Source organism: Rhinolophus sinicus, linkage group LG02, assembly GCF_036562045.2.
Source record: "Rhinolophus sinicus isolate RSC01 linkage group LG02, ASM3656204v1, whole genome shotgun sequence".
Lineage (NCBI taxonomy): Eukaryota > Metazoa > Chordata > Mammalia > Chiroptera > Rhinolophidae > Rhinolophus > Rhinolophus sinicus.
This window is the reverse complement of record NC_133752.1, coordinates 139661566-139681304: the sequence shown is the minus strand read 5'-3', so window position 1 is coordinate 139681304 and position 19739 is coordinate 139661566. Positions and strand designations below refer to the sequence as shown.

General features: G+C 41.4%; 1 protein-coding gene across 2 annotated transcripts in view; it reads left to right on the top strand.

Moving 5' to 3' along the window:
• The window catches only part of SRGAP1 (SLIT-ROBO Rho GTPase activating protein 1), a 244840-nt gene extending 232614 nt beyond the window's left edge, over positions 1 to 12226 (top strand). For both annotated transcript variants that reach the window (XM_019732457.2, XM_019732456.2), the window contains exons 19-22: positions 1440 to 1620; positions 2666 to 2800; positions 2913 to 3252; positions 7139 to 12226. In XM_019732457.2, coding sequence (XP_019588016.1) covers positions 1440 to 1620; positions 2666 to 2800; positions 2913 to 3252; positions 7139 to 7516 — 1034 coding nt within the window. In that variant the 3' untranslated portion in view covers positions 7517 to 12226. The remainder of the gene's footprint in view (positions 1 to 1439; positions 1621 to 2665; positions 2801 to 2912; positions 3253 to 7138) is intronic.
• The last annotated feature ends 7513 nt before the right edge of the window (positions 12227 to 19739 follow it).

Below are 19739 nucleotides of genomic sequence, written 5' to 3'. Positions count from 1 at the left end.
TGTGTGTGTGTGTGTATGTTTATGTTGTTCTATACAGCTTTATCACATGTATAGATTTCTGTGACCACAACCATAGTCAAGGTAACAGCTCCATCCCAAGGATACCTTGTGCTGTCCTTTTATAGGCATAGCCATTTCCTTCCATTGCCTCCCCTACCTGGCCTCTGGCAACCAATAATCTATTCTCCATTTCCAATATTATGTCATTTCAAGCATGCTATATAAATGGAATCATATAATATGTAACCTTTTGAAATTGGCTTTTTTCACTCACCATAATTCCCTGGAATATTTTTTGATCTCTAGAAAATGTAATTTCCGAATCCAGTCTTTTCATTTGGGTACAGGACAGTCTTAAGTTATGCTCATTTCCCGGGTAATATCCAGAATTTGTTACTGATACTAAAGAAAACAAAGTTGTCTTTACTGTTTGTGGCAGTTTAAAGACTTGAGGGCCGGCCTAGTGGCTCAGGTGGTTAGAGCTCCATGCTCCTAACTCCGAAGGCTGCTGGTTCGATTTCCACATAGGCCAGTGGGCTCTCAGCCACAAGGTTGCTGGTTCCATTCCTCGACTCCCGCAAGGGATGGTGGGCTCCGCCCCCTGCAACTAAGATTGAACACGGCACCTTGAGCTGAGCTGCCGCTGAGCTCCCGGATGTTGGAGCGCGTCCTCTCAACTGCAAGGTTGCCAGTTCAACTCCCGCAAGGGATGGTGGGCTGCGCCCCCTGCAACTAACAATGGCAACTGGACCTGGAGCTGAGCTGCGCCCTCCACAACTAAGCCTGAAAGGACAACAACTTGATTTGGAAAAAGTCCTGCAAGTACACACTGTTCCCCAATAAAGTCCTGTTCCCCTTCCCCAATAAAATCTTTAAAAAATAAATAAATAAAAACTTGATAGTGCTAAAAAAGTAGATGAGAAAGTTAAATGTATTCAAGTAGTAGGTAATGTGGCAAGTTTTTTTAAAAATAAGCAAATAAAACATAAACTTCCTTGTGTTCTGGGATAGTGGTTTTTCCATGCTACAGATGATGTTAACATGCTGCAAGGGAACTCCGTCAATGTCACAGCAGCATCGGAGCAATTGTGGAGGATATTATAACCCAAGGAGCGATCTCATATATCGTATTACAAAGTTTAAAATAGTTTTCATTAGACTGTCATTATAGCTCTAGTTAAGAGGCTGTGGAAATTCAGATCTAATGTTCAATTTTTCATTGCCTGAAAAAACAAACTGATGACAGCCAAAGATGTTTTTCTGTATCTCTCTTAACAGCCTCCTTTTCTCCTGCCTTGATGATTTGTTTATTCCCTTGTTCTGTCTGCATGGTGAAATGGCCTTGTTTGTTGCGAAGGCCTCCTCTGGACCTTTCAGAGTATATCTCATGCCTTCCTAACAGCCCTGTCCCTCCCTGCTTTCTGGTGTGTTCTCTGTAGAGTGTGAGCCAATAGAAGCCATAGCCAAGTTTGACTATGCTGGGCGATCCGCCAGAGAGCTATCCTTCAGGAAGGGAGCCTCCCTGCTGCTGTACCACCGAGCATCCGAGGACTGGTGGGAAGGAAGGCACAACGGGATTGACGGGCTGGTGCCTCACCAGTACATCGTGGTGCAAGATATGTGAGTAGGCCCAGCGTCCGTCCGGTGCCCGAGTGCGCCCTGCGGGAACCTCCAGCCAGTTCTTAAACTGACCTCGGTCATGTGACAGAAGCGCAGGACAGGGTACAGTTCTTCACCTTGCTAGGGAGTCTTTGCTAACAGAACTTCAGAGCAAGCCAGGTTTCTTTTTCCCAAACCTCCTCCCAGGAGGTTGGGAGCAAGGACTAACGAGCAAGAGACACCTTTAGAAGCTTTCGGATTCTTAGGACCTGTGCAGAGAAGAGCTTTCAGAGCGGAAGGGACACTGCTAATTCCAAAAGCAGTGGTGCTCATCTTTTGGCATATGCCTACTGTTTTCATTCCAGATTCCCAAAAAGAAGAGACTGACCTAAAAAAGTATCATCCCCGGGCTTCTTTTTTTTAATTTTGCTGATCAGAAAGCTCTAATTTCAAAAATATTTAAGAGATGGGAAAATGGTCATAATATATTAAATGAAAGAAATGGGTTGCAAAATGATATATATACAGTATAATCCCTAATTTGTGACTACAGTATTTCACAATGCATCACCAATTTAGGAGCTATTTTTCAAGGAAAAGAGAAATATATCACATAAAATGTATACAGTTACTAAATGATTCAACCTAATTTTAGAAATGTTAAAATGTATATCTCAGAATCCAAGAAATATTGTATGAGTACATATAAACATGCAGTCATATGTATCTAAAGTATAAAAACATAAGTATCTATAATATAAATAACTATACAAATATATGCACATAACCGTAGGTATGTATTCCAGGCAAAGAAAGTGTAGAAGGATATATTTTTTTAAATTCTAACAGCACTTGTCTCTAGATGGTATGTTATATTATAAGTGATTGTTCTTTCATTCTTTCCTGTATTGCTGAATTTTCTAATTTATCTGCAATGAAATTATTTTTATAATGAAAAGAAAAAAATTATATGACTAAGAGACTTGCATAAATAAATGCTGTCACTTATTTTTTTGTCCCCATTAATCTAGCAAAAGACCCTCACTCTTGATTCCCATTGTTTCAGGGATGATACGTTTTCCGACACTCTGAGCCAAAAAGCTGACAGCGAGGCCAGCAGTGGACCAGTCACTGAAGACAAGTCTTCATCCAAGGACATGAACTCCCCAACAGACCGTCACCCTGATGGCTATTCATCCAGGTAGGTGGAGTCTGGTAGTCAGGTTCCTGACCCTCCGCTTCCCCATGGTCCCTGCAGCCTTGCACATTACCCAGTGTCCTATTCTCGCTCTTTCTCTCTTTGTTATGTCTAGACAAAGAAAAAGAGGAGAGCCACCCCCTCCAGTAAGGCGTCCTGGCAGGACCAGTGATGGTCATTGTCCCCTCCATCCCCCTCATGCTCTTTCCAACTCTTCAATTGACCTGGGGTCCCCAAACCTGGCCAGTCACCCCCGAGGCCTGCTGCAGAACCGTGGCCTCAACAATGACAGTCCTGAGAGGAGACGCCGGCCAGGCCATGGCAGCCTCACCAACATCAGCCGGCACGACTCCCTCAAGAAGATCGACAGCCCTCCTATTAGAAGGTCCACGTCATCAGGGCAATACACAGGCTTCAATGACCACAAGCCACTGGACCCAGAGACAATCGCTCAGGTAGGATTCTTTCAGTGGAACAGTGCATGCTAACTGTGTTTCCCCGAAAATAAGACCTAGCTGGACAATCAGCTCTAATGCATCTTTTGGAGCAAAAACTGAATATAAGACCCGGTCTTATTTTAATATAAGACCAGGTATAATATAATACAGTATAGTATAGTATAGTATAGTATAGTATAGTATAGTATAGTATAGTATAGTATAGTATAGTATAGTATAGTAATATAATAGTAATATAATAGTAATATAATATAATACAATACAATACAATATGGTATGGTATAATGTAATGTAATGTAATGTAATATAACATTAGTATCGGGTCTTATATAAGACCGGGTCTTATATTAATATTTGCTCCAAAAGACGCGTTAGAGCTGAATGTCTGGCTAGGTCTATTTTCGGGGAAACACGGCGGTACCTGGGGTGTGGTGAGGAAGGTGTGGAGGGTTTACTTTTTGTAGCTGTGGTTTTTTTTGTGTAGAACCAACTAACAAAAACAGAGAGGAAATTAGCTCGTTCTTTAATTTAAGACCTGACTATGAGTTTCTTTTGAAGAACCATTTGTTTACTGGAAAGGCTCAAGTACATTAGGTTTATATTGATTTAAAGAGACATAGTAGAAAGGTAGGTCCCAGGGCATTCAAATGCATTATTGCTAAATAGCCAGGAAAATTCTGCAAAGAAGAATAATGAGGAAGGACTAGCCCTACCAGGTCCTAAATGCGTGCTAAAGATAGTAGTAAAACAGAGACATTGATGGAACAGCATGGAGAGTCCAGAAACAGAAAATTTTAGTATATGATAAAAATGACCCTTTTCATGCAGAAAATGATGGATTAGTCAATAAATAATACGAGAAATAATGGTTAGCTATTTGAAGAACTGCAAGTCTGCGTCCTGTGTCACTTCTGAATGCATGCCTGTCTTCACTTGCTCACAGTGACTACAGAGAAGGGTCTGTAGTTTTTCCTAACGATTAGAATTGACAAAGTAAAAGTACCTGTAAAACAATATTAATGGATTTTCCTATAGCTCTACCATCTTTCCTTCCAGTTCTTTTTGCAACATAGGCCATCAAAAATATATGTGGATAGCCAGTGACAAAGGAAGTGAATAGGTTCAGGGTCTGCCGTTTGAGTAATCTAGAGCATCTTCCAGCTATCAGTGAAGCTTAAAAACTAAATAGATCAAAAAAGAAAGTGAATGAGAAATGAATGAAACAAAAATGGGGAAGTATTAAAGATGCATTATTTTTAATAAAAATTGCCCAAGGAAACCTGCGTTGATATGACAAATTTCCAAGCTATTTTCAGTGTTCTTAACTAAAAAGAATTTTGGGTAGCAAATTAGATTGTGTGGGGAATTTAATGTGTTTTAAAAATTAAACCAATTTTAAGTGCACAGTTTTTCAGCAAAAATCAAAAGGACTTTTGACCTTTTTGGTTTTCTCTATTTGAAGTTCTGTGCAGAGCCCTTTGAGGCCTGCTTAGAACCAGTGATATTTGACTGCAGCTGAATAATGATTCGAGAAATCCATAGCATCACTTCTAAGAAGCAGGTGAAATAAGATTTAGGTTAGACAGACGGGGAATTAGGAGCTTGCGGGGGTGGGCAGGCGTAATAAGGTCTGTTTAACTCTTTGGCTTCTAGAACCAGGAAATCCTCTCATTATAAATCATAAAAACAAATATCAACAGATAAACAAAGCTCTGTACATTCTCTCTGGGGCAAATACTTGTTATAAAAAACATCCATATGCTTAGCATCAGATGGAAGTCACATATGAAAATAATCACTTGAAAAGTGATATCATCCTCACGAAATGGCTTCCAGCTGTGTCCTTTGTTTATCTTTCCATCTCTCATCTCCAGAGTTTCTCATGAGATCGACTAAGCCTGCCATCATGGTGTTCATACAAAAACATGCAAACTCTCTCATTTAACAAATCAATGGAACCCCTGATGGAGTTTTTTTTTTTAACAAAATGACAGTATCCATCTGTGATCATCATGTCATGGTTGCTTCATTTAGCAAACGTTTATTGAGCACTTACTGTATGCCAGGCCCCCTGCTAAGCATTATGAATGCAAAGTTAAATCAATAGCCAGCCACTGCCTGAAGGTGCTTATAACCCAGTGAGGAAGATGGATATGGAAATCATGTCCCATTGTACAGTTCCGTAAGGGTATGTTCCCGGTGAGTGAAAGAAGAGGCCTTTCAAGCAGACCAGGGTAGTGGTTCTCCACCTACCCTACCTCCCACAATACCCCACCGTGTGTGTGTGTGTGTGTGTGTGTGTGTGTGTGTGTGTGTGAAAACATAAAGTAAAATTTACCATCTTAACCAGTTTTAACTGTACAGTTCAGTCAAGCACATTCATATTGTTGTGAAACAGATCTCCAGAACTTTTTCATCTTGCAAAACTGAAACTGTATACTGGGTGAAGAACAACTCCCTTTTTGCCCCTCCCCTCAGCCCCAGGCCACCAGCATTTTACTTTCTGCTTCGATGAATGTGACTGCCTCATAGACATGGGATCATACAGTATTTCTCTCTCTGTGACTGGCTTATTTCACTTAATATAATACCCTCCAGCGTCATCCATGTTGTAGCATGTGGCAGGATTTCCTTCTTTTTCAAGGCCAAATATTCCGTTGTATGTACATACCACATTGTGCTTATACATTCACCCACTGACAGAGCACATTCACCTTCTTCAAACAAATATTTTCTAATTCCCCCTTTGCTATCTGAAATAAACTAATAAATGGCATACATAATTTTTAAAAATATATAAATCTCTGAGTATAATATGAAGGAGAAATAAGAAACAAATATTAAAGGTATTTCAGTTAATGCTTAACTACACTAGAAGACAAATGAAATAGTGAGATGCTTTTACCAACACTAGAGCATCATAAATACAACAATTAAAAATGCACATTGATGTAAGAGTATAAAGTTAATTAGTCTTAACTCAAATCCCGTGACAGCTGTTCCCGTTAGTGATGGGATTTTCTAGAATGGTGGGCAACCCTTTGTCAGTCCCAACTATAAGAGAGTATATAATTCACATGATAGTTTCATTCCTAGAGAACTTACACCATGAAAAAAAAATTTTGTGTTTATATATAAGAAAGAATTAGGTTGCAGGATCAGGTTATTATACATGGATATTCACCTACATAAATGTCTGGAGGACATTCAAAAGTGGAACAAGATGTGGGACAATTCACTGTGTGTAAACTTCCTAGGACACATGCAAGATATCCAGTGTGCCTGGCACCTGCCTACCAAGTGCTAATAATGCTGCCCCGTTATGGTGACATTTGAACACACACACACATTCACCATATTACAAAAATGCCCTCTATGGGGCAGTACCACGTCCCTTGAGAGCCAGTGGTCCGTATCATCAAGGGAACACTTAACACTGATGTTTGAAGAACTGCTAGGAGTTAGCCTAGTACATACTTTGTTGAATGACTGAAAGAAGCCTGATTTTTCATTCCAATTCACTTTTATTTCTTGAGAAATTGTTGTGATATCTAAATTGAAGCTACCTTTACCACAAAGTGAAGTAGAATTGTATAGAATAAGTGAGCATGTAAGACTAAAACCACCACAAGGCTACCTAGTGCCTTAGAATAGCAAATATTTGAGAAATGGCTCCATGAGCCATTTCGTCTTGTTCTCCTAAACATTCCAAGTCAAAATAATTACGTGAGATGGCATTATGTTTATACACTCTCCACCGACTATGAAATGAGCACATTCATGCTTTTGCTGGCCTGTTTCCTTTGAGATGAAGTATATGGGTTTCTCTACTTTAGTATTAATTATGACTTTGCTCTCTGTCTTTCTGATGATTTTACAACAGGATATTGAAGAGACGATGAACACTGCTTTGAATGAACTCCGAGAACTGGAGAGGCAGAGTACAGCAAAGCACGCCCCCGACGTGGTTCTGGATACCTTAGAACAAGTGAAAAACTCTCCCACGCCAGCCACTTCCACGGAATCTCTCAGCCCTTTGCACAACGTTGCCCTCAGGAGCTCAGAGCCTCAGATTCGACGAAGCACTAGCTCCTCCAGTGACACAATGAGTACTTTCAAGCCCATGGTGGCACCCAGGATGGGTGTGCAACTGAAGCCTCCAGCCCTCCGGCCGAAACCTGCTGTTCTTCCAAAAACAAACCCGACCATAGGACCTGCACCTCCCTCCCAGGGTCCCACAGACAAGTCTTGCACAATGTGAAAAACAACTGAGCAAGGTCATACGGGGAGGTGATTTAAAAACAAAACGGATTAGTGACAAAAGTCAACAGTCCATAACTTTCTTTAGTTTTGTGCTTATAACTGGAGATCTTCTGGCTTTTCTATGTTCTGGAATGTAATGTCTGAGACTAGCTAAAGTAACACGGGCATTTGTATTTTGTAATTTCTTTTTTTTTTTTTTTTAATAACTGGACATATCTTATGTCGTTTTAAAGACAATAGAAACACTTAGACTTACTTGAAAATTCAATGCTGCACCATTTGTAATGAAAGCAGCACCCCCCTGCTCCCCGCGTTCCGCAGTGCTTCGGGTTTAGTGTAGCCTGGCTGAGGCAGAAATGTCTGGATCCCCAGGCGTGAGAATCTGAGTTCCAGGCTTTGGAGTAGAGCAGTGTTGGTCTGCGGCACTTGGGGTAATGGCTGAAAGGGGATGATGGCGTCGTTTGGTAGCCGACAGTGAGCACCTCTGATTCCATGCCGGGGGGCGGGGTTCAGCTCCTGCTAAAGCCTTGCCATTGTCACAGTGGGACATTCCCAGTGGGACCTTCAGCCCATGGCCTGAATGAGTTGGGTGATTGTCTCTTTCATAACAAGTTGTTTCCTTGGGTCCAGGCTGAAGACTCAATGGAATGGGGTAGAAACTCTGCAGTTACTGCTGGAACTGAACCTGGGAAAGGAGAGAGAGAGCCCACCAGTGCTATAGCTGTGACTCCTTCCACAAGCCCGTCAGGCCCCAGAAGACTTTCTGGATGCATTGCCCCACCAACTCCTCCTGGGATCTGTTGTTCAGTAACTGCCTGACAGTATTTCCAGCTCCCCTGAATCCCTGGGTTCTCCTCTGTGGAAATGGAGAAAGCAGGCCGCACATAAATCCTTGGTTTACTCAACCTTCTCTTCTCCTGACTAAATGACCTCGGTTCCTTGAGACATGCTCCAGAGTCCTCATGATCCTAAATTGAATCCCCAGCTGCCATCTCTTTTGGCCTCCTTGAGCCAACCCTGAACTGGCTACGGGACTGGAGTAAGAGCCGTGCCGGCCACGGTGGGAGAATTACCTCATGGTTCCAGGGTCATTTCCTCCCAAATTTGCACCCCGGAACCATGACTCTTTTTTCTTGTCTTTTTTTTCATGTAGTCTCTAAGTAACTCACTTACCTGAGCTCCACTAGGGGCCCTTTTTCTCTGACATCCTAGCACATAGGCAGTTGTAGCCCATATTTATGCTGTGTTTCCCTCTATCTTAAAAATGTCACTTTGAATTCAGTTTCTTTTACTAAGGTACAAATCACTGTTCTCCCACCAGGAGCAGCTTATATCATCTGTAAATCTGTGAGCATTTGATCTACTCTATCATTGAACTTACTGATGACGAAACTTTTTTTTTCCTTTAAAGATAATAGATGTCCAGAACTAACCCCTCTGGACCACCACTGATTTCCTTCTAGGTGTGGTTTCAAACTGGTAGCAAACTGCATGCCTACCTAAGAATGACGTACTCTGGACTTGACAGCCCATTGGTGAATGCATCATGTAGGGAAGAATGAGAATCTGTACTAAAATCAAGGTCATGACTTTGATCTCTACCTCAGTTTGCCAGTCTAATCATTCTAATGCAAACAGAGATTAAATTAATGAGATATCATCACACTACTCGTTGCTTGCCTACAGCCTAATTTCACAAATGTATTGAACAGTGGAATTTTTTTCCAAGTATTTCCAGGTATAGTAAGCTTTTAAAGCTTTTAATTTTCAGAGCCATCCATCCTTTTGCCCATTTGGAAAAAGAGGCCCAGCTCAGCATCTTATGGAACCCCTCACCATTTCTCTTGAGCTTTAGCCGTCCTTCAGCACCTTGGATATATGGAGACAGCCAGGACTGAGCACTGAATAGCACTAATGCTTTTTAAACAATCTCCCCAAATTCCCTAGGAAATTTAAACTCTCCTAAATAATCTCCCAATTCTTCCTGGATTCCTCTTTGGTTCCTAATTCCCTGTCGCCAGATGGCGAAACAAGCAAAGAATAAAAGTGGAAGTAATAGAGGGGCGAAGGGAAACTTTAAATCTCTTAGAAATTAAAATAAAAAGGATTCTTAACAACCAGGTTCCATCTCTGATGAAACAGTAAGATGTTAACAGGGCAGGCATCAAAAGGGCAGGAGTGATTTGAATTTATTATTTGGTGGGGGAGAGGGGTCCTTTTATAAGCTTTCACTTCAGCTTTTCAGATCTTACTCCAAGCTCAATCGTCCTGACTTCCCCAGGGAATCCTCCCCTTGTCTCCTCTCTTTGTTTACACTTGTGATGGAATGAGGATGGCCTTTCTGCCACCAAATCAGGACTCTCCTGCCTGGGATGGCAGAGGACATGCTGCTCTAGACACTCAGAGCCTCAGAGACGGTGCCTTCCCTGAAACAGCTTCTAAAACTCGCCCATCACACCCTTTACCTCTCTCTATCTTTTTTCCCTAAACCCTTGCTGTCACCCTGAGGCGTTCTTTTTCCTTCCAATTCCCAGGGAAGGATGTGACTTCAGAGTGAGTGAGGGCTCAGTAAGGACTCACCTGTCCTTTGTTTAGTAAAAGCCTTCAGATTCCAGGGATAAGACAATGTGGCCACTATACCAGGGATCCAGAAGAACACCTAATAAGCTCCTTAAAAGCTTCAGCAACTGAGAGGCTTCAGCTGGTACACGGCCTGCTTTACAGCCACCGATGTAACACACAGAGGGGAGATGGGAGGGTACAAGGCATGAGGAGAGAAGAAAGAAAATGAGCCCTGAGATGTTATCAGTCCTCATGTGCTGTTTGGGAAGGGGGTCATTTTGATGATGGGGAAAAGATGGTTCTAGAAAGATCACCTGACTCCACTTACACAAGAATACGTATTCACAGCTGGTATCACTGTATGCCCATGCCCCTCCATAGAGCTCACTGAAGATTTACCAAGTTGGCCCTTTGGTTTGAGTCGGGGTGCTAGGGGTGGATTCGCATATTCATAGAGAGGAAGTTACTTAGTTCTCTGTAGGTTATTCCAACCTGTTGAATGGCCTTTTGTAGACTTGTATGTTCATGCTCATTGTCAACACTGTTGCTCACCAGTTTTGCACATTTTCACACAACATCATCTGACTTTGATGCCCCTTGAGCCATCCATGGACATTTAATGGTCCCACCTAATCTACTGCAATGAGCATGAATGTATCAATGGATACAGAGCACTACGGGTCAGATTGTATCAGTTAAGAGTTTTCTGTCTCTTACACCATTTCCAAAATGGGCTTATAATTTAGTTAAGAAAAAAGAGAGTGGGGAGGATAGTTGTTTCCTTAGCCTTTGGGAATGACAGCCTCTGGGGTTTACAAATTGAAGAAACTGGCATCTGATAATTATAGCCTCTGAAATCCAGAGTTAAAAGAGTCTATGGGTCTGTTGGAGGGGATTAGAAGACTTCAGATTTGGGATGGCACTCATTAGTTCCTGACCACAGTAGTGAGAGGCCCTGAATGCAGGAAATGCACTTGGGACTGAGTCTTGCTCTGGCTTATCCACCACAGAGGCCCTGAGCCACGGGGCAGCTTAGAAATGAAGGCTCGACCCATGTGTAAATAGACCTTCCTACTCCAGGCCATCCCCTGAGCTGAAAACCCAACCTCCAGCTGGGCTGGGGTGTCAGGCTTAGTGCAGAGTGACTTTGGCACAGCTTCATTCAGACCAGTGAAACAAACTGGAAATTGAGCTTTCACTTATCCTAGTATACTTTAAAAAAAAAAAATTCTACGTGATATAATCGAGATGGGTACCTGTATCTTTAAATTACGTAGGGAATTTTGTATGTTTAAATAATTGTACTGGGTTCCATAATGTTTATCTTAGAAACTGTTTAGTAAGAGAAAATATATAAACCGTGCATTTGTGAATGCCCCCCTTAGAGCATTCATCTAAGTTCAATGTGTGTGTGATGATTATAGATGTTTAAAGTATAGTAAGTGGCTGTGTAACAGAAGAGACTGCTATTGACCTACGGACGTAAGGGTAACTCTTGCCCGCATAATTAAATCAGTGTTGTCCTTTCCTGTTGGTTTGATCAGTTGCAGTACCGGTAGCTTTCTGCTTGTGACTGTTACCTAATCGTGTCGATGTACATCTGTAGTATGTACATGTGAAAGTGCCTTTCTATTTTAGGAGTTTTAGCCTTGCTTTTTACTCTGGACCTGCTCTTGCCCCGTCCACAGCCCTCGTCTTCCGCTGCTCCCGGCCCCAATTCCTACTGCCTACCTGAGTGTTTGGAAACGTTCTCCACTCTCTCCCAGCTTCTCCATCCCACCTTCCTGTGCCTCGGGTGGGCAGCATTGTCCTGTCTTGCATCCTTGTAGCTGTGACTGTGCTTTCCCCGCCCCCACAGTAACTCTCCCTGCGTTTTTCCACCCCACCTCTCCCTGCCCCGCTCACCTGTCTTCCCCTATGCGCTCTGTCCTGCCTCTTACCATTACATTCCCTGTCTCCGAGGTGAAAATGAAGGGGGATGCTTTTACAGTTCTGGAAGAAATAAAATGTTTTGTTAATCTGTTGTGACATTGCACTTTTATGTATAGTACTGTACATTTTGGCATGTACCATTCCAGGCTTCAGTATACAGTCAGGTCTGTTCTTCACGGTGTATCTTTATAATAAATAAGATAGTTCTGGCTGCCTTTGTTTGCTTCTGATTTGGTGTGGTTCTCCGTGGTGTTTTCATTCCTTTCTTTTTCTAATCATTATTTACCCTCCGAGCTGAGTTGCATTAAATACTGTGAAACTACCTTTAAAAAAAAAAAAAGGTATCGCACTTGCATTTTTGTGGATTTGAAAATGAGGCCTCATGCACAGGGCATGGTCCACGCAACCAGCGTTTTTCAGAGTCACAGTGGGGAGACCCCTCCCTGTGTAGTAAGGGAATAGGGATTGGGAGACTTAACTGAGGCTGAGGAAGTGTGATCCTTCTAAACACTCGCCAGATTGCAGTCTCCTTTTAGGAAGACTCCTTGGCGTAGTAAACCTTGTCAAGCTGACCTTTGGTTTCATTTGAATAAATTGAAATGCAGTCATTGATATTTTTTTTCTTCAAACTTAAAACAGAAAAGCTAACTCTGGAGGAGTAGCAATACATAATAAATAGTTTTGTAAAACTATCAGCAGTGTGCCAGATTGACTATTGATAAGAGATTTAAAGTAAAAAGAAAATGACATAAATCAAGGGGGAAAGTACTTTATGGACGTGTGAGATACAAACAGAAAAGTGCACCAATTATGATTAGTGCAAGAGTTTTCACAAAGTAACACAGTAATGTATGTTACCACCCAGATCAAGAAGTAGCACGTTATCAGCGTCCCAGAAGTTAGGCTTATTCCTCTCCAAAGTTCATCAATATCCTGAGGAAAACAAGTGTGGTTCCGCCTGTCATTTTAAATTTCTATACATGGATTCACAGTGTATAGATTTGTGTCTGGCTTCTTTCGTTGAAATTTGTTTGTGAGGGCGATCCATGTCGTTACATACAGCAGTTTTTCCCCATTTTCATTGCTATAAGGAATTCTGTTACATAAATATGGTTGGCGTTACATTTCTTTTAGTATTTCCTGATTAAACTTTGGGTATGGTACACAGAAATCTTTAAACGTGGAGAAATAAATTGGGGTGGAGGGGTGGGAACCCACCTCTTAAAGGAAATGTTTTCTCAAAATATGATGGAATGGCTTTGAGCTAAGCCATTGATCGGAAAGCCGACCTGAAAGCAGGTAGTACCACTTTAGGACCAGAGAAATGGATTTAGAGGCTGCACCACAGAAACAAGTGCTCAAATCAAATTGTAGGATTGCTCCAGGAAAGACCCCACTGGCCCACATCTCCCTCAGTACTACCCTCAAATCTAAGAGCCTCAGCCTGCCACAGTCCTCGGTGTGAGCCTGTAATATCCTTCAGCCCTGAATTAGAGTCCCATATGGGTGTGTCTGGTCATCACCTCGCACTGTTCATATGCCAGCTCCCTGTAAGAATAGTAGGAACCGGCTGGCCTGGTGGCTCAGGTGGTTGGATCGCTGTGCTCCTAACGCCGAGGTCGCAGGTTCGATTCCCACATGGGCCACTGAGCTGTGCCCTCTACAGCTAAGATTGTGAACAACCACTCTCCTTGGAGCTGGGCTGCTATGAGCAGCTGGAGGTTGGCGTGAGCTGCTGTGACCTGCCATGGGCTGCTGTGTGCTGCTGTGGGCTTACACAACTAGACTGAGAAACAACGACTCAACGGCTTGAACCAGAATGGGGGTGAGGGGGAGGAAAAAGAAGGGGGGAAAAGAAAAGAATAGTAGGAAGGCTAGGGAAAGGAGTATTCTGGCTTCTACTTTGGATAGTTGGGACTCCTAAGGTGGAAAATTTTCCAAGTTCGATTTAAAGTGCCAGAACGTTCCTGGAAGCCAAGAACTATGGCAAATTCCATTCCACAGGCCATGTATCCCCATTTGGATTTTGGAAAATATGGTCAATATATCTTTGGGAAATAATCATGGTGAGGTTCATCAATCTTCAGTAGCCTTTTACCTATATCTACATAGTAGAAAATTGCTTTCTACACTTATTATTTTTTTTTTTAAATAGTCATTTCATCAAGGGTAGTCCTCAGCACGAGTGATTGGAGAGCTGAGACTGGGCTGGATATCAAAACGTGTGTGTGTGTGTGTGTGTGTGTGTGTGAAAGAGTGAGAGAGGCTGATTGTTCCTCCTGTTGTTACATCTCTTATTCTTCATCAACCTGTGGGTTTATAACTTTTTAAAAATGCCCGTTACTGTCATTTCGAGAGGCTTTGGGAGGCAGCAGGGGTAAATGTCTGTCTTCATATCACCACCTTTAAACAGAAACTCCTCCTTAAGCCTCTTAAAATCCTGGTTAAATCAGCCAGAGTTGGTTTCTGTTGCTTGCAACTGAAAGACCTGACTGATGCACGTATTCAGAAAGAATTTTCTTCCTAATACAGGTATCTGCCACTTTTCGAAAAGTCTTGTTACACCACTTCAGTTTTACAAAAGACCTACATTAGTACCGGTTTTCACTAACTGAAGAAATCTGAAGAGGATTTTCACTTTTTTTTTTTTTTCAGAAAAAGATGAAAAGCAAAAATAGTGTTTGTTTTGCAGGGAGCTGTTATGGAGGCAGCGTGTACCCCAAGCAGTGACAGTGGGCTCGCCAAGGTCCGTCCTGGGAACCACACTCAGCATCTCAGCCTCAAGGTGCCCTAGCTTTGAACTATGTCTGTGAGCATCTGTGCTTTATCTCGATTTATTTTCTGTATCCGTTAGCAAGATGTGTCTTCAGGTATCAGAAAAGCCTAAGAGAGCTCATTAGGGTGTTACCTTCGTGTAAAACTGGACATATTTTAGCTTTTTGATTGTGGTTAACGAAATAAAGGCACGCGTGCATTGAATTTTGGATCTGGGAACTCTCAAAAAATTTTCCATATAAATTAATGGCAATTGCTTCTTCACTTTACACCATTTTGGCTGAGAAAAGTTTTCATAAGAACGCCATACTTTCAGATACTGGGGGAAACCTGTAAAGGTAAAATAGTTATTCTTGAGGGGAGAGTAAACAGAACCCTAAATGTTAAAGAGGTAAGCTATCGTCCAGACCAAGCTATTATGTAATTTGGGGGAATTCCCCCAAATTCTGTAGACCACAACAGTAGCAAAATGGTTCCTATCTACATTAGAGGGATGTGGGCATCCCACTGGCTACGTCAAGAGAAGATGGCGTGGAAAAGATACTGCCAGAACTCATCCTTGTTTCATTTGGTATAATCACTTTAGCATTTAGGAGCAAAACAGTGGGAGAAAGTTATTGTGTTTTATCTTGGAGGTATTTTAGTTTTCCTTTTTTTAATAAAAATAAATTTTAAGGAAAGAAATAAAGATGAGAAATGAGGAAAACTTGTTTAGCGTGGGGTGAAGCAAAATGCACAATTACAAATCTTATTGAACATCTAACCAAAATAAATAAGTAAAATAATTATCCATAATAGCTTATAGATTTCTACTTGGAGAAAGAAAAACTATATTATAGCTTGTTTAGAAGGAGAGCATATTAATGAAGAAAAAATAGTAAATTTCATGGCCACGGAATCAAGTGTCCCCAGTGATCTATGTGGAGGAAAAAGAGGTTCAAATATATCTGATTATGTGCTGGGAAAAAAATCACCTATGGGCTCTGGGAATAATTTACATTAGAGGAAATTTCAAAATAGGAATTCATATGTAGGTCAAATGCAGGTCACGAGTTTTAAAAGTCTACTGTAATTGAGAAATATATTTAGAATGAAGATATTCTAATTGTGTCTCTACAATGCAGGATGATGGAGAAAGTTTCTATAAAATAATTACTAGGAAGTTCTAGATGTGAAACCACTGGTCACAGTGAAAGAGAGAAAGTAACTGGTAAGCCAACCACTTTGATGGTGCAATTCATCCTTTAAAGAGTTAAATTGCCTGAGCCCGAACCCCCAACTACCAGTCACAGAATTTCCAAAAGTCCATCTATTCCCTTCCAGGTTCTCGATTCTCCCCCAAGAGGTTCCTTCTCACTTCCGAGTATCTCGGGGAGCTGTATTTTGGCTCCATCAGTATCAGTCCTCTGAGAGGGACTCAGAGGCTGCCACAGCTGCGTAGTTGCTGGCCTTTGAGTTAAACCCAAAGCACGGTGCTGGGCAAAGCCCCTGCTCTCTGAGCAGACACGGGGGCTAAGACAGTCGTGTCACACCTCCAAAGCAGCAAATCTAAAATGCCCAATGCTGACACAGAGGCACGTGCTGGCACATGACTGAGCTGCCTAAGCAACTGGGGAGTCAATACGCATTTCAGTTAAAATGGATTCTGAAGGCAATGTATGTTACTACATATCCCATAACTGGGCCTAGTACCTTTCCCTTTGCATTTATTTGGTGGTGATTAAATGCTGATTTGTCCAACTGTCAAAACAGAAGAAATCATTTTCTAATTCCCACCTATTCCTAGGGAAAGTCCTGGAGTTGAGAGTTGACTTAAAATGTAATGTTATTTTAAACTATGCGAGATCACATTAGGTTAACTTATTAATGTGTAAGTTTTCTGTTTGTCCCTTTGTCATTATATCATGACTATGGAAAACAAAAGGATGCTCAAATCAAGAGAAGCACTCCCATGAACTGGAGTATCTCTGCCATATTCCTGAGGTAAGGAATCTAGGACCCGGGAAATAAACGCAGTTTCTGATGCAGCTGGAGACAAGGCTGAGTTCTTAGCGTTCTAGCTGAGCATTCTTTTCCTTTTTTTTTACATGTAAATGGTATGAATTTATAGTGTGACTTAGCTCTTAGCACCTCACCAAAGTCTGCTTGTCTTTAATCCTCAGGGCATCTACAGTTTTCTTAGATCTTTGCTGAGAAGAGGCTTTTAGGATGAATGTTTCCGTCACACTTAAGATCTCAGTCTGCTCTGATGAGCAAGACTGGCAAAGACATTTTTTCAAAAGCAGTCAGTAATCTAAAATGGACAACCCCTCACCTCATTCCTCCACTTAAGCCTCCCATGCCACTTGGAATAAAATCCCAACTCCCAACCTCAGTCAACATGATCCGGCTTCTGCTCAGTAAACGCTTCCACCCCATCTTGTTCCCTGTTCCTGGCAATCTCCAATCCCTCCTCCACTTCAAGTGTTGTGCATACCAGCCCACCCCCCACTCCCACTCATGTGACTTGCATAATTCATTTTCAAAATCCAGAGACAGGAGAATGGCATTGATTTCTGAAAGTCTCTGCCAAGTTTGTGATCTTCAGAATGACTTTTATTCCTGAATTGTCATAATTGTACTCTAATTAAAGATAATGTTGGTGCTATATTTTTCTTCATAAGAAGAAAACATGGAACACGAGAAAATATTTTTTTTTATTCCAGTAAATACTTTCTTCCCACTTCAGTTACTTAATGTTGTTTGGACCACAGACTGCCTGAAAATCACTTGGGATACTTGTGTATAATACACATTCTCAGGCCCCACCCAAGAAATCTGAATCCATAGGTCTGGAATGGGGTCCAGTAACCTGCATTTTATACACTCTCCAGAGAATTTTCTTGCAAAACAGAGCTTGAGAATCATTGTCATAAATAACATGTAAAAATTCTGTAGTAGCAAACACTCAATATAAAAATACATCAAAAAACATTTTCCTTGGAGTTCATGTTCTACCAAAGTAATCTCAGAAAACTTGAGAGGTCCATGAAATCAGATTTGTTTCAATATATTTTCTCTATTGATCCCCAAGTTGAGCCAAACTGTTAGTATCACCACTCTCTCTTTTCCAGAACCCCCAAAATGAGCAGCAAAATTAATTCCTTGGGAGCAGTCAAGAAAAAGTTCCGCCACATCTATATAACATGTGAACAACATACATGTCCCATTGATGACTACACAGCGGACTCGAAGCAAAGAGGAATGAAACCTCCCATCAGCACCAGGAGGGGAAATGAGCCAGGCTCCGCTGCTTTTCAAAAGGATTAGCTTCAAAGAAGACATCCATGAGGAGTACGTAATTGGGTTGAACGGTAAAAGTCTCCTTTATCTTATGTGGAATCTAAAGAAGTTGATGGGTGGCTGGTTAGCTCAGTTGGTTAGAGTGTGGTGCTAATAACACCAAGGTTGCCGTTTCGATCCCCACATGGGCCAGTGAGCTGCGCCCTCCTTAAATAAATAAATAAATAAATAAATAAATAAATAAATAAATAAAGTTGAACTCACTGAAGCGAAGGAAATGGTGGTTACCAGGGGCTGGGGCGCAGAGGAAATGGGGAGATATTGAACAAAGGGTATAAATGTTCAGTTATAAGATGGTCAAGTGCTGGGGATCTAACGTGCAGCATGGTGGATATAGTTAATAACAATGCATTGCATGCTTGAAATTTGCTAACAGTGAATCTTAAGTATTCTCACCACAAAAAAAGGGGGCTCACTGTGTTGTGATGGATGTGTTATGGTAATCATTTCACAATAGATCAAATTATCACATTTTACACCTTAAATACAGACAGTTTTTATTTGTCAATTATACCTCAATGCTGGAAAAAAAGTCTTCTTTATAATTTAAAGCCCATTACATTTATTTTGACCCTATTCTCTTTCATACCAGAATGACTTTGGTTGGAGGAATCCAATGGCGTTTGGCAGAAACCCTTTCTGGGTGATAAAAAGAAACCTAGCTTCTGCAGTGTCATTTTTTAATAGGAGCCATAAAAAACTGTGTGTGGGGGTTGACTGTTCTCATCACAGAGTTGAAAAGACTTAGGTCATGTGATCTAAGAATAAGAGAAGATATTAGGTTGGTGCGAAAGTAATTGCAGTTTTTGCAATTGTTTTTAACCTTTTAAACTGCAATTACTTTTGCACCAACCTAATAATATAAATTCTGAGCTGTATGCACAGAGTTTGAAAATGGACCCCTTTTAAAAGTACTATACACTACGTTCAAGTTTTAAGGAAAGAAAGGAAGATAAGGCTTAATGAATACACCTCCTTTAAAGAAACTGGTCCCCAAAATTTCCATTTCATTGCCATGACAACTAGTATTCCATCATTGCCATAGTAACCAGCTGAATAGCATTTGTCTAAAGACAAGCTGTCTGATTGGGGGACCAAGGGAAGCCATTAGGAGCCGCACAACAACACTGAAAAAGGCTGTTTTGCAATCACATTGACCTATTTCTAGCCTTCCAGTGTGTTTCAGCTCTCCATGTGATTCCCTAAAATCAAATGTGGGTTTTTTTTGGAATGAGACAACTTCAAGAAGTGTATAATGATTGTACTCCCACATGTCACGGCTACATTTGAGATCATTTGTTTTCTAATTTTCCAGAAGTGTGGTAATATCTATCAGCCACACCCTTCAGCATGCCTTGCTGTTTAATTGTGACATCCCCTCTGTCACTGCACCCAGGCACGCTAGCCACGTCCAATACCAGATGTTGGCTGCTGGTGACAAGTTGCCTTATTTATTTATTTATTTATTGAAGATTTTTTTTTTAATTGGAGAAGGGGAACAGGGCTTTTTTGGGGAACAGTGTGTACTTCCAGGACTTTTTTCCAAGTCAAATTGTTGTCCTTTCAGTCTTGGTTGTGGAGGGCGCAGCTCAGCTCCAGGTCCAGTTGCC